Genomic DNA, 15,341 nt, shown 5'->3' with positions numbered 1-15,341 from the left:
GACTGGAAAAAAAATAGAAAGTTAATGATTTGACGAGCTGCAGCATCACCACAAAATACTTCAGGGTAAAAGAAATTCAGAGGATTCAGTCTGCATCAGTCTGTGTGTTAATCAAAGGAGAAGGATTATATAAATGTGGTAAATCATTTCTAATTCAGAGTTCTGATGACAGTTTTGTCCCCACAAGGTTGCGTGCTGTAATAAAAGAACATCAACATTTATAAGACTAATAAACTACTGACCTGATGCAGCCATGATGAGCAGCAGGACTGCGTCCATCTTCGTCGGCTCTCTGTTCGCTCTGATGTGACACTTCAGACTTGTGGCTGTTGAAGTAGTTTATTAAAGCTGACAGAGCTTCAATACAATACCTGACCGTCCACCTATGATTTGCATTATTCTAGGAAGCTGTAAACTTAATGTAAACATAGAGAACACTGCTAAAACTGAACCTCACCCTTTATGCATGACATGGTTTGCATCCTTCGTTTGGCTATCACAGTGTTTATGACAAGGAAACAACACATCATGGAAAACTTAATGACACATACCTTACTGTTCATGCCAGACTTGGTCCACATTATTCTCTGCTGATTCTCAGCCACATCCCAACACTGTAAAACAACACAGAGATACAGTGTTACAAGTAAAAGTCGTGTGTTCATAATTTTATTTGAGTAAAAGTAGGATCAAATGTGACTTCAAGCTTTAAAATGTACGTAGTACACCGAAAAGCATAAACCTGTGAAATGTACAGGTGTAGATGTAAACAGGTACAAATACCTTGAAATGTGAAAAACAAATTGAGATAAATTTGTATTAAAGACAGATTTATCAAATAGGATACACGCTGGAATTATTATATGCAAATCAAACTGATGCCAACTCTTTATTGTCATTAATATTAAAGGTGCTTCACCTGCACAAAGAGCCACCAACTGTTTAAAGAAATGCAAGGTTGTCATAAATAACTGGACAACCAGATGATTTTAGTCTTTCAAAAGACCAAACAAATCTCTACCAGAGTTTATCAAACACCTTCACAGAGACGAGACGTCCATTAGCTCAGCTGGTAGAGGAGGCGTCCCATCTGCAGAGGCCTCGTCACTGCTGCAGCGGCTCACGGTTAGAGTCCGACCTCTGACCCTTTGCTGCCTGTCACCAACCCTCCTCCCCTCACAGTGGAGGACAGCAGAGGGAGGGGCCCCATAAAGAATACACACACACACACACACACACACACACACACACACACACACACTCAGAAAAGAGGAACTGCAGACCAGAATAGATGACCAGATATGATTTTCATACACTGAGGTTCGTGTCAGGCAGCAGGTCTAACACGTGTCAGATTACCAGGCTGCTGTACCGTCTTCTCTCTCACCGACGACAGGCAGGAATCCACATTACTTCTGTGGACAAACCTCCGAAACAAAGTGAGGTTCAACCTGCCGGCCCGACGTTTACGCCATCGTCCAGAGAGAAAGGTGAACTCACGTGGCTGTATTCAGAGTGTATTCACCACTGAGCTGTTATCTGCCGTGTGGTTCAGGATCTTCACGTCCTCCATGTTGGCTGATTTATTTCTAATGTGCTGTAAGAAAACCCCAAAAGTTGTAAAAGTAAAGATATCAGCTTTTCTGAATATCAGAATCAATCTTTTCTCAAAATGTGCAACTTTGACTGTGATGCAGTCTGCAAAGTAGGCGAATAACCAAAGCAGTCGCATATAATGTTGTGAAGTAAAAAGCACAATATTTGCCTCTTAAGTTTAGTGGAGTGGAAGTATAAAGGAGCGGAAAATGGAATTACTCAAGTAAAGTACAAGTACCTCAAAACTTTAAAACTCTAAGTGCAGCACTTGAGTCAATGAACTCAGTCACATTCAGTCATGGAGCAGCTCATCCAAACAGTGGATACTAACACTTTTTATGGCAAATTCAAAAAACTTTATTGAAAACATTGTAATGACAAAGCTTACAAAACTCCCCCGGGCCTGCACACAGGCCAAACGAACGTCTTCGCCCTGCATAAGTTAACACTGACTTTGGGCAGAGGTCGTAGATTAAAGGTGCTGTTTGTAAGAAAACTTGATTTTTGAGTCTTGGTCCCAACTCAAGTGATGACGCTCTTGGTTTCCTGACTAAGCTCTTCCAATCTGACGAGGCGGGACTGAGACTCAACAATAAACTTTTCCTACAAATGGCACTTTTAAATATATATTTGATCCCATTCTAAACGAATGGTACTAAATGTATCACCTGACACTTTACAAACATCACAAACAGTTTGTAAACTCAAGGCGCAGACCCCCCTGCCCAGAAATACACATTCTCATTTAAGTTATATCTCAAAATCATACATTCATACGTGTGCGTTCATGCCACTCACAAAAAGTGAGTGTAAAAAAAAAAGATTAAAAAGGATGACAAGTCATTTGTAAAATTAAATGTAAGATCACATTTAAGAATACAAATAAAAATCACATTTTAACATCCTGACATGTGACTCAAAAGACACAAAACACTTAACGCCGCTCAGAACCGAGCGTCCACGAGAGGCTGCTGTCTCTTCAGGAACCAATTTATTTCACCAGCTGGGTGCGAGTGCGTTCAGTCCCTTTAACGCCACCTCAAACCCCAAAAAACAGGCCTGAGGGATGGAGAAAGGAAGGAGGTATGTCAGTCAGTGAATACAAGGCAGATGTAGTTATCAGGCAGTAAACGTATGACAGGAGAGTCGAGATGTACCGCGTTGGCAGGGAAGGCTCGCAGAAAGACCGCATTGAATCCCTTATAGAGGGCGGCAGGTCCTTCTTCTCTGAGCAGCGTCCTCAGGACGTCGACCAGACCTCTGTACTTCCCATCTGCAGCTGTACACACACACACACACACACACACACACACACACACACACACACACACACACACACACACACACACACACACACACACACACACACCCATGAATGACAGTGATTGCACAGAGTACAATACAAACGCACAGTATGTCTTTTCCACCACTAGAGGTCTCTCTGTCAAACCAAAACAAAGATGTTTGTCAGACTCTCTGGAGGAAAAATCAACGAGTCTCATCAGGTTCTGCTCTGATCCGGAGCCGGTTACGGCAAGAACTTCATGAACGTAACGTTACAGAGAGGAGACAGAGAACCAGAACCAGAACCAGAACCAGAACCATCTCTGCTGAGTGATGACTTCACCTGAAGTCAAACACACATACAGACACACTCGGTGCATGTCGTTTATATCACAAAGGTCTCATCGTTTTCAGACATTTTGATGCAGAAAATCTTAAATTTTACATCTTGTGGACAGTTTTTTCTTACATGATAATTTCTGTGGCAGTTTTGGCTACATTTCCGTGTGCTGGGGAACTTTTTACATTTTTATCTTTATCCTTTTTAAAAGCTTTTCCAGTGTTTATGCTAAGCTGAGCTTCTGTAACCATCCACCAGACTCCAACTTCAAAATAAATTATTAGTATTAACGCATAACAAAGGATTTATTAACCCTAACATGGCATTGTTCTCAGTGGCTGCGTAACTAAATTTTAATAAATGTCCAATAAAGTGTTAATCTTAATAAAGCAACAAAATGTCAGCCACCCTACGACCACAACTAACAGACCGATGTCCATGATAATAACACCTATTTTCTCTCCTCAGTGTGGAGGTTCACATCGTCTCTGACTCGCTCACCTGTCTGGAAGTTGGATTTGAGGACATCCGGAGGAAGAGCGATCGTCCAGTTTAAAATCCCTGCTACGCCACCAGCCAGGAGGATTTTGGGAGTGCTGAGCTGAGAAACACTACAAACACATAAAGACACGGCGGGATTTCAAAGACCTTCATATTTTATACTCTTCTTCCAGTGGTGGAGAAAAAGTATTCAGATATTTTACGTTCAGATATCAAGGAAAAAGTCAACGAAGAACAATCAGTAAAATGTCCCCTGTGACTGTTTATGTTCTCCATCAATCAACTGATTGTTTGATTCGTCAAAATTAAACTAAAAAAAAAAACCCAGAGCCCAAAGTGACCTCAATTTTATCACAAATACATTAAAATTATTAGAATTATTTAAAGGAATCTATCTGAAATATCATATACTCTAAAACCCTTTGCACATTTTGTGTGAATAAAGATCTTAATTTGTAAAGTAACCAGTAACTAAAGAGCAGAAAAAAACAAAAAATAAATGTAAATGGCATGAAAAGAAAAGTAAAATAAATTTGTAAATACAAATAATTTATTACTTTCCAGTACTGTGGCTTCTCCACGGTAACCATGGTGACTCACCTTTGACCCTCAGGTGTCAGGATGTTTTTGAGGTAATCGTATGTGAGGAAGTACAGACCGTTAGAAGGCACATCTACGAGAGAGACGGAGAACGTGTGAGGCTGTGAATCCGTTCTGCCCTTTGGATCCGACGATCACACCAATAAACAGAGTTACACAACACTCACACACTCCAGAGCTCCGTTTGTCTCTGTATGAAGATCAACATACACAGAAACACGTGTAACTATCGAAACCAGATTCGTCATTGAGAGGGGAATCTGTCCGACGTGCTTAATCCAAGGAGGAAACGTGAAGCCGTTACTGCAGTTCTGGGGAGTTTATTTCACCTTTTCAATGAAACGTACTGACATACACTTTCGTGGACGGACCTGCAGAAATGGGCTGTGTGATGGTAAAAAAGGCTTTAGTGGTCAACAGAAATATCAGCACCCTGCACAGTCAGACGCAGGTGGCATTCATCAGGTGATCATTCAGCCCCGGTGACACACACACACACACACACACACACACACACACACACACACACACACACACACACACACACACACACACACCTCTGATGAGCGTCAGCACCGTCCCTTTGTAGACGCTGCGGATCCCCTGCTCCTTATACAGTCGGACTGCACAGTCCAGTGGACCTGAGTACTTCGTCTTGCCACCGCTGGCCTGCACCTGCAAAACACCACAATGATTTTTTGTTTGGTTAAAAAAAAGAAATACCCTACTATTAACATTTGTATGTATTTGTAAAATTAAGTTTTGGACTGGAAAACATTGTGAATGCGTCGATTTACCTGCAGTAAACATTTGATTCTCTCTCCTGGAGCCACAATCACAGTAGTGAAGACCCCTGCCAGACAGCCAGATAGGAATATTTGAGTGTGCCTGAATAAAATAGAGTAAAATGACTTTCAGAGGGCTGAGGGGAACGACACGGCCAGGTGTTAACTGCAGCGAGCCCTTTCACATCGTACAAAGTCAGTGCTTGGTTTAAAATATTAATTTTTTCAGATGTTGCAAGGTTGCAAACATCGGACGCTTGATGGATGAGGCGGCGTCACGACATGTGACACAGGCTGCACCTTCCTGTAACCATGCACACACTTCCTGGCTGCACCTGATTGATCATCTGTCTGCTCCTGCATTACAAACAACACAGCGCTTTTTTTTGTAAACTTATGATACAAAGCTTACTCGTATGTTGCTGCAGCGTGAAGACTCTTTTCTTATTCTTTCTTTCAGTTTCAGTGCACTGATGCCATTTCAAACAAGTTTAACCTGCTAAATATTCCTCCTCTGCTACATATCTTTGTGACAAGTGCTTGACTGCCACATTAGAGGGATCATTGCAATAAATGTCTTTACTGACTGATATATTGGTATTTTAACTTTATACAGAGTGGCCCCAAAAATCAAGTAACAGTCAGACTCTGAGGCGTCATCATGCTAACATGCCCACCATGACGATGCTAACGTGTTACTAACATGTTAATGATGAGAAGGTATAATGTTCAGCATGTTCACCTTCATGGTTCAAAGTCTTTACATGAACATATCTGCTAATTTCAAAGTCCAGCTGGAGCTCGTGGGAAAGTGGCTGGTTTTGCAGGAATTAACGTCCTAAACCAAAGTAACAGACGCATCAAAATGTTGACCTGATGAGCACTAGATTAAAAGTTACAGGCTCACAAAAGGTATTTCAGTTCAGTGTGAGGGGAACATGAAACTAAAGTTAACTGGTCAATTATCCAAAGTTGATGAAATATTTCACTTAAAACCAAAAACTGTCCACCTCATGGTGGCGCTGGAGGAGAGCGGAAGTGATCACCAAGGTCAGTAGCCTGTTCGGACGCCCCTATGGTAGATAAAACAGGATGAAGTGCCCTTTAAGTGCACAAAATGTCGTGAAGTACCCTTTCTTCACTATAAATATATCACAACTGTTACTCCCACATTCAGCTGCAGCCCTTTTTTAATTTTCTTTCAACATGTTCATCCTCTGCAGTAAAAGTCAACAGGAAACAGGGAGGGAGAGGAGGCACGAGTCCCGCTGCTCTGTCGTCCGAACAAAAGAGTTTTATGGTGAAGGTGGTTTGAGGAAAACACGAGGACTAAATATCCTCTTCTGGCTTGAGTCTTCTGGTCGACTCCAGCACGTGTGACATTGCCACATACATTTATAGACTGTGGAGCAGACGGGGTCAACATGAAGGAGCTGACAGCAGAGTGGTGGGAGGACAGCATGAGGACACGGGTGTCGAGGGGTGTGTAGCTTCAAATGAGCGAATGACAGCAGAGGGGAGGGCAGCAGAGGAACGGTTAAATATAGAGCTCATATTCCAGGTATTACAAACACACTGTAAAAGAGACGCGTGTGTGTGTGTGTGTGTGTGTGTGTGTGTGTGAATGGTGTTACATACGTTAGAGGTTTGTTAGGGTCGGTCTGCTGGAGCTGTTTTCCCAGACCGAACCCAAAGAAGCTGATGGCCATCATCGGAGCCACGCCCGCCAGAGGAGCGCCCATACCTTTATAGAGGCCGAGGACGCCCTGCACACACACACACACACACACACACATATAAGAAACCTAAGTGGAAACACCAGAAATGTGAATTAACCTCTTTTCAAATGAATCAAATGAATCAATCTGGGGTCTCTGGGCTCCTGCAGACTTTACAGCAGACAGTATGGAGACGTTTTATGTGTTTTTGGTTGTTTCTCTGTTTTAAATCCAGTCTCCAGCAGCTTCAGTTGTTTAGCAGAATGCTGCAACTGTTTTGCTGTGAAGCTCCAGAACTGTTCTGTGGACACTTCACCTGACTTTATATCATCAGGAGGAGGAGCGGATGACCCTGTAAATCAGCTTAGAAATCCTCAAAAGAAGACGCTCCTCACATGTGCAGAACCTCCCTTGGAAAGATCATGTTTTTACGTTTCCTTCAGTATCACAGTAACTCAGTGACAGTTGTCTGAACATCCACATGTTCACTGCAAACAGGAAATGCTAACAGTTAATTTGGCAACGTTTTAATTGAGTTTTGGAGTGTCTTCTTTATTTCTTGGTTGTTTTTCAGTTTTAAAAATCCACTCTCCAGCTGCTTCAGCTGTTCAGCAGAACGCTGCAACTCTGTTTTACTGTGAAGCTCCAGAAATGTTCCGACACTTCACCTGACTGGATTTTCATTTTTGGGTGATCTGTTCCCGTATCTGTGCTATGTCAGAAGTAGCTTGCGTGTGTGTGTGTGTGTGTGTGTGTGTGTGTGTGTGTGTGTGTGTGTGTGTGTGTGTGCCTTCACCTCTTTGGAAACAGTCTTGCGGAAGCAGTCATACGTTCCAGTGTAAAGCACATACTGAGCGCGGGCGACTTTAGGCTGCGTCTGTAGCCTCACCTGGAGAACAGAAGTAAGCAATTAGTAAGGTCGGCCACACACACACACACACACACACACACACACACACACACACACACACACACACACACACAAAGGTCACAAAGGGAGGATTGTTGAGACATGAGATAAGGAAAACACCCATTAATGTCTGCAGCTCGAGGTCGCTGATAACAGAAAGGCTGTTAGTGTCAGTTAATGTGAGAATGAGATACAACATGCTCACATTCACACAATCGATAACTTACTTACATATAACACACTGTACAATACACAACCTCACACATCGACGTGTCAGGGTACGTACAGAGGAAGAACTTAAAGAAACACCTCCCATATAAACGATTTGAGGAATGCTTTATTTTACGGGTATGTAGGTTTTATCACCCAGATTAGATGTTTTTTTGGACCCAGAACTGATGATATGCTGCATTCTGGTGCTTCAGATAGTCTCACTTCTCTGACAATAATTCACTGCATACATAAAACTAAAGACTGAGATCATGAACTCATCAGGAAACTGTTTACTGACGTGATAAATCAAGTGAGAAGTAGAGTCATTTTCTCATAAGCTTACACACAATCTGACTTCTTTTTGGAACCAGCTGGAGTCTTCACAGACACCGTCTGTCTATCCAGTCCATTAATCATTGATTAGTCATCAAAATCTGCATTTTTCAATAAAAAGGCCAAACATTTGGAGTTTCCACTCTCTCAGGTATGATGATGTAAAGCTTCTCTTCGTCATATGTGATGTTTACACTGAAAATCTTTGAGTTTTGGGCGTTTTAATCAGACAGAACAAGACATTCAGACGTTTTACCACCGACTACAGGAGATATCCTTCACCTGCAGCACTAACCTCCACTTCCCCCTCACACAGAGCCTAATGTCCCACTACACAGACTGTTGGTTCATGGCCTCAGTGACACTCTAAGCTGATTTATCGATAATCCCCTCGGCACCTCCGTCTGATCGCTGACTTTTTCCACCGAGAGTCTCTTTAAAACCCAAAAACAAACTCCGAGAGCGGCTCGCAAACAGGAAACCGGGTTAAATCACCGTCTGGGTGAAGTTCTGAGAGGTTTAAATAAAGTTGTGCAGAGTGACAGATTGACTTCAGACAGCAGTCAGTCACCTTGATGGTGTCCAGCGGGTGTCCGGCCAGCAGCAGACAGGCTCCGGCGACCCCTCCAGCCACGAAGTTCTTGAGCGGAGAAACTCTTGCCTCTTGCCCCATCCTCTCCCCCGCATGGCCAGAACACACAGCCGGGCCACGGTCCACCTCACACCGCCCAGACAGTCCGCTGAGCCGCCGCCGTCCTCTCTCTCTCTCTCTCTCTCTCTCTCTCTGTCTCTCTCTCTCTCCCCCCCCCCCCCCTCTCTCTCTCTGTCTGTCTGTCTGTCTGTCTGTCTGTCTCACATGCAGTATGAGCTGGACTTTGTCTCTCAGCTGACAGACAGACAGAGTGACGTTACGCTGCCACTCATCTAATCACGCGAAGTTACAAAGTAGCAGCACGTCATCTGCCTGTTGCTGCTTTGTGTATCTAATGTAAACTCTATAAATACAGAGTCAAACAGACAAACAGCGACCCCCCGTGGTGAAACAGGCCAACAGCAGGCCCGCAAACAACATTACTCAGTACTCAAAATTACCACCGTCCGTGAGGCATCTGTACAGTACATGAGCTCCCTATTTATAACAACAACAACAGTAATCATAAAACAAGTACGACAGTGGTAATAATCATAATAATACCACTACTGCTACTACTATTTATGATAATTACAGTGACGGTGACAAACAGCAGCAATAATAACAGCAATAATAGAACTAAACTTAATTTAGCGCTTATAAAACATACACGAGCAGGGAGTAAAATGAATGCTGTAGAAAATAACGAGTATCAAACATTTACAAAAGCTTGGACAAAGAGACGTTGTAAGGAGTGATTTTAAAAATATTAAACCTACATGTTCTGCATCTTTATAAGAAGAACAAGAAAGATTCAAATGAATTTCACTTTTCCTAATAATGTCACAAAATGCTTTACAACTGAAATTAAAAGCAATGAAAAATAGGAGAAAGAATAAGAATTAAATACATGAACGTGGAGGAATACAAATAATTAAAAAATCCTTTTGAAGATGAGACAAATGGGTGGTAAAGTGATAAAGTAATTTAACACAACATGATTTATTCAACGCCTGGTTTGAACTTTTGTTTTTGGTTATTTTCTTATTGACTTGATTCAGTGTGTTAATGTTTTCAATTGTCTATTTTGGAATTGTTGCAGTCAGTTATTATCATTATTATTATCATTATTATTATTATCATTATCATTATTATTATTATTATCATTATCATTATTATCATTATTATCATTATTATCATTATTATTATTAGTAGTAGTAGTAGTAGTAGTAGTGGGAGTATTGCTGTTGTTGTTATTTTTATCATAGGCTCCGTTAAAATATTATTTATATTCAACACTATATTTATACCATATTTATCATCGTTTCAATCATCAGTAAAAAACAAACAAACATATCAGCCGGCGCCCGGCGCGCTCATGTGACGTCATCAGCAGGCGCCTGCCTTACAGCCGCAGTAGCGGGAAACTGTCAGTTTGGAAACGTCCGAGGAGTTTGTGTTTAGGCGAAGTGAGTGAATATTTCCACTGAGCGGGATTACTAATACTGTGTTGGCATCGCTGCAGTCCGCTGAGACTGAGGAGTGAAAGTTAAATGTCGTTTGAGTTGACTTTTCTTTTAAAACAGCTAAGTTACCTAGCTAACGTTACTTTAGCTTTAACGTTCGCAGTGGGACTTCCGGGCGGTTTTAACTGCGCTTTAACGTGTCTGTTAGATTGAAGCTGATGGAGCACAACGACCTCACTGTGGATGTATTTGTTTTGTGTTTATCAGGCAGTTTGTCGCCATGACGCAGAGGAAAAGGCTGTCTAACACACAGAGCTCCACTCAGAACAGAGTGAGTGAATCTCTCATACATCAGCACAGTAACTTGCCTCCATCTCTCGAGTATCTTGATGGTGAATATGTTTCTGATTTGTGTGTTCCACAAAAAAAGTCCAGCTCATTGAAAATAAAAAAAACACAACACAGAAGAAGCTACTTGACTGAAAAGCAGAGAAGTACTTTAACTTGACATGACCAAAAATCAATGATGTGAATAAATTGATAAATAAATAAGTCTTCTTAAAATAGTTTGCTTTTTGCTGGATTATTAAGCTCGAGCCACTCTAGACTCAGCTCAGGTGTTAAATGTTGAGAATTATGAGTTCTCCTCATGTGACATATTTACATATGTGCAAAAGTAATTTACCTGCAACAGTTTTTATATGTGACTTTCATTGTGTTCACATAGAAATGTCTTTCTGTGAATGATTCTGACTCAGGAAGAAGATGATGACACAACATTCACTCAGCCAAGTACGTCGCAGGTTCAGAGAGGGCTGGAGAAAGTCACACCTGCACAGGTCGACCAAAAGGTAACAACCACACACACACACACAAGCAGAAATCCACAGTGTTATTTTTAACGTTTTGATGAAGACATCTTGTCTGTATGACTTGCAGACGGCTGAGGTAGTGCAGTACTTCTTGGTGAAAGACCAAAAGAAAATGCCTGTACGACGAGCAGGTACAGCTGCATTTACTGTAAATACACTGTGTGAGAACAGTTGTGTGACGTGGGTCAGAAAATCTTTGTTGTAATCTTTGTCAGACTGTGTTGTATACATTCTGAGGAGTGTCTGATGCTCCGATGAATGTGTGGGGAATCATATCACCAAGATGTAGTGATAAGTCTCCTCATGGTCTTTCCAGACATTGTGAAACACGTGGTGAAGGAGTACAGAAACATCTACCCTGAGATCATGAAGAGAGCAGCACATACTTTTGACCAGGTTTGTTCAGTCTGAGAGGATCAGAGGAAACACTGGAAGCAGGTAAACCTCGCCTTATTAAAGTGACAGTCACGGTGTTGCTCTTTTCCACTGTTTAAATCAGGTATTCGGCCTCAAACTGGTTGAAATCGATGCCAAAAGTCACACGTACATACTGATCAATAAGCTAGAGACGACTGATGGAGCCTCGCCAATAAGGTGAGTAATTAACACTGTTGCAGCAGTTTTGTGACATGATTTTAAAACAAATGTGGAAATGAGTTTAAAATTTTGATTATCACATTCAAAAGCAGGACCGGGGATCCAATTGAGTGACTTTTCTTTTTGTATTTGTGTTTAACACATAAAACTGTTTTGTTTCTAAATAAATTCCCTACATTTGTCCACATGGCCTCAGAGTGCTGTACTGTTGTAACACGCTATTTAAACCATGTAGGCTCAATTTAGAGAGTAACTTGAAAATGTAAAGAACGGTTAAAAAGGGCAGAAATTGTGAGTCATAAAATATCGTAACGATCTTTACAAATCAAGAAACAACAGTCCAGCAGCGGCAGAGCTTAAAATTAAGACACAAATCTAATTGCTGTTTTTGAGAATGGAAACTGAATCACATTTTGTTGAGAAGTGTTTGTTGTGCTTGTGTTGCAGTAGCCCCGCCAATCCAAAGATGGGTCTGCTGTTTGTCATCCTGAGTGTCATTTTCATGAAAGAAGGAGTCGTCAAAGAAAGTGAGCGAGGGCTGTTTTCAAGCGAACATCAGTTACATTCTACACGTCACTTTGTCCATTCACCATATTAATCATGTGTGAACTGTGTGTGGTTGTGTGTTGTGCTGCAGACGTCATCTGGAATACTCTCAAGAAACTCCGAGTTGACCCCGGGTGAGGCAGCTTTGACATGACGCGACGTATTCATGAGTTTGATTGTTTTGGTTCTTTTTATTCATTCTGTTTATCCTGACGGTGCAAAATCTGTGCAGAAAGAAACACGAAGACTTCGGTGACGTGAAGAAGGTGGTGACAGACGAGTTCGTGCGACAGAGGTAAGACTGATGTGATCGTGCCCCCCTCCCCCTCCTCCATCAGCTGAAGGTGGGAACACTGATGACGGCTGTTAGCTGCTGGTTATAGCTCATTCATCTAATCCAGTGGCTCTGTGATCAGATGGTCACAGGTTCAAGCCCTGCTGGGACCACTGTATGAAACTGTACTGGTGTGTTCAGAGCCAGTGTCTGTCAGACCATAGACTCTGGTTTATACCACGCCACAGATCAGCAGGAGACTGAGAATCCAGACCACAAGAGCAGAGTGGTCTGGACCAGACTTGACTCCTAACATTAATTATTGTGCAAACATATTTTTATTTACATTTCATTACGTTTCAGTTGTTAAATTTGGGTTGGAAATGTGGGACAGTTAGTTTTAGCCCGCGTGATTCACTTCAGCAAAGTGCTGGAAGGTGGTGGATTTTTTTCTGTTATTTCGACCCGTGTTGCTGGTTGATGTTTCAGGACACTCTCTTTATTTTCCTGTTTCTCGAACACTTGAGCTGTTTCTGTGTTAAAGGGCGTCCACACTAAGAATGAGAGCTACAACATGAACTGTAGATACAGTTTTAATTGGTATTCTAACTCACGTTGATGGCAACAACTCAACAACAGGAATGTGCTGAAAAATATTTCACATTAAGGCTACAAATGACAAGCACTGTGTGTGTGCGTGTGTGCGTGTGTGTGCAGGTACCTGGAGTACGTGCGAATCCCTCACACAGAGCCAGTCGAACATGAGTTTCGATGGGGTCAACGTGCTGAAATTGAAGTGTCAAAAGCCAGAATCCTGGAGTTCATGGGTGAAGTAAGTATCTGTTGTTGGTAAAGTTCACACTGCAGGATTTAAGCCAGAGGTCATTTGATATGTTGTATCGGAAAAGTACAATTGAGGTATTTTACTTAAGTGTTTCCATTTTTTGCAGATTCAGAACATTCAGTGCTAATAAGCTCCTACTTTTAGAACGTAGCACATCAGATATTACGGACTTTAGGCAGCGATGCTCGAGGGAAACTTACATCAGAGGTCAAACATTCAGACAGCTTGCTGTAGTTGTGGGAAACAAATATCACCAAGTAACATTAAAGTCGTACAGCAGCTACTTCTATAAGACCCTCTTACACATTCTGATGTACTCGTGATTACGGCAAACCAGTTTTTGTTTTTACCGTCGCTTCCTAAAGTCCCTGTTGGTGTGAGCGGGACACAGTGAGACCAGAGTTTTGAGTACAGACAGAGAGGATGCTGCTTCAGAGACAAAATAGTGCATTTAAATTTAATTCAAATGTTTCAGTAATGGGGCTCAAAATGCTCGAGGACAGCAGACGCTCCTCTGCCGTCCTTGCTGAAGCAGATTATGAGCAGTTCGCTATCAAGTGAAACATTTTTATAACAAGTGAAAATGTACAAAGCATCTTCAGTTCTCTCTGAAGGAAGCTAATCTTCTTTCACTCCATCACCCATATCTTTGCTTTTTCATTGCACAATCTCTCATCTTATCGTGTTTACTTCTGTTGTGAAACATTTCTGTGAAGCGAGCATGAATGAGTCTTAAACTGCAACAAACAACTTCCTGTAGTGTGAGCCAACACACTGGACCTACCTGCTGCTGTACTTTGGGTCAGTTGTTAAAATTACTATTTGTTCCTAATGAATACTTGTTGTCTGGTCTCAGCTTCATGGACTGGAGCCTCAGAGTTGGAGCCAGCAGTACAGAGAAGCTCACCCGGCCTCCAACACACAGCCCGGCACCAGCAGCCAGAGATAACTAGCTCAGTATTAGTGTTTCCCCTGTAATTGTATTTATTCCTGCATCATTTTCTTTTTTTTTAAATGTGTTTTGTTCAGAATAAAGACACACAAATCTGCTGTTACGTCATCATCACACAGTCAGGTTTCATTTTCATTTTATTGCCTCGACTTTAAGGTGACACTTTTCTTTGTTCAAGTTCAGAAAATAAAAGTTTTTTTTAAAACAGATTGAACATCACTGATTGCACTGATTGACATTGTCTTTACATTCGTTTCTCTCACACGCTCACAGCAGTTAGACACGAGGACGGTCCTGATTGTTGCTACATACTACAGAGCTCAGGACACACGGCACAACAGCACATGAACACACAGAAGAGAAGAGCTGGGACGTCAGATACAGTCCGACCAAACAGTCAGATCTGACCGTGTGGACTTAGTCATGGTGCGTTCCATTGTGCTCGGAACAGTTGGAAACATGTAGCTGGAGTTACAGCACGTCACAGCAGTGTGGTCGCACACATACTGAGCAATTACTCAGTGAAACGTGAAGTAAACACAACTAGTTGTCGTTTTCACTTTCATTCAACAGTACATGTTAGGAGCCGGCAGCAGCTGCAGTTGTTGCTGAGAGGCTTGCAGACTTTCCAATCAAACACTCGTTTGCAGTGAGCGTTTTTCAGATTAAATGCACTGGAACACTCAGATTACATGTTGGAAATATCTGCTTGGAACTAACAACTTCCGATTTGCAATGAAATGCACCATAAGGAAGAACTGAGCGTGTGTTAGGATTTTTTTTGTCTCTTTTTAAAGGGACGGCTCGCTTCTTTAGATGCTAGTTATTTGTCACATTGAGAGGAAATGTGCGTTTTATTATGTGCTGGCATCCCTTTTT

At 41.8% G+C, this 15,341-nt stretch overlaps 4 protein-coding genes across 5 annotated transcripts in view; 2 read left to right on the top strand and 2 right to left on the bottom strand.

Annotated features, from left to right (window-relative positions):
- LOC119022489 (putative C-type lectin domain family 20 member A) overlaps positions 1–15,341 on the top strand; it is an 826,153-nt gene that overhangs the window by 41,493 nt on the left and 769,319 nt on the right. The gene's annotated exons all lie outside the window — the stretch shown is intronic.
- LOC119022462 (macrophage mannose receptor 1-like) overlaps positions 1–15,341 on the bottom strand; it is a 409,060-nt gene that overhangs the window by 14,286 nt on the left and 379,433 nt on the right. The window lies entirely within an intron of this gene.
- Positions 1,936–9,089, bottom strand: si:dkey-150i13.2 (mitochondrial carnitine/acylcarnitine carrier protein). Its single transcript, XM_037103449.1, has 9 exons — positions 8,852–9,089; positions 7,621–7,713; positions 6,745–6,872; positions 5,119–5,209; positions 4,879–4,996; positions 4,322–4,394; positions 3,722–3,831; positions 2,754–2,875; positions 1,936–2,655 (listed from the first exon to the last, which is right to left on the bottom strand). The coding sequence occupies exons 1-9, from the start codon at positions 8,951–8,953 to the stop codon at positions 2,593–2,595; spliced, it is 900 nt and encodes a 299-aa protein (XP_036959344.1). The 5' UTR covers positions 8,954–9,089; the 3' UTR covers positions 1,936–2,592.
- Positions 10,283–14,671, top strand: ndnl2 (necdin-like 2). Of its 2 annotated transcripts, none has more exons than XM_037103439.1 (11): positions 10,283–10,380; positions 10,645–10,708; positions 11,136–11,228; positions 11,317–11,380; positions 11,566–11,645; positions 11,749–11,843; positions 12,297–12,373; positions 12,484–12,526; positions 12,625–12,687; positions 13,384–13,498; positions 14,367–14,671. In XM_037103439.1, the coding sequence occupies exons 2-11, from the start codon at positions 10,658–10,660 to the stop codon at positions 14,457–14,459; spliced, it is 774 nt and encodes a 257-aa protein (XP_036959334.1). In that variant the 5' UTR covers positions 10,283–10,380; positions 10,645–10,657; the 3' UTR covers positions 14,460–14,671. The 2 variants fall into 2 exon arrangements, with proteins under 2 accessions (XP_036959334.1, XP_036959333.1); XM_037103438.1 differs by having other exon boundaries at positions 12,294–12,373.

Source organism: Acanthopagrus latus, chromosome 7, assembly GCF_904848185.1.
Source record: "Acanthopagrus latus isolate v.2019 chromosome 7, fAcaLat1.1, whole genome shotgun sequence".
Taxonomy (NCBI): Eukaryota; Metazoa; Chordata; class Actinopteri; order Spariformes; family Sparidae; genus Acanthopagrus; species Acanthopagrus latus.
Note: the sequence above shows the minus strand (reverse complement) of the source record. Positions and strands in the feature narration are given on the sequence as shown.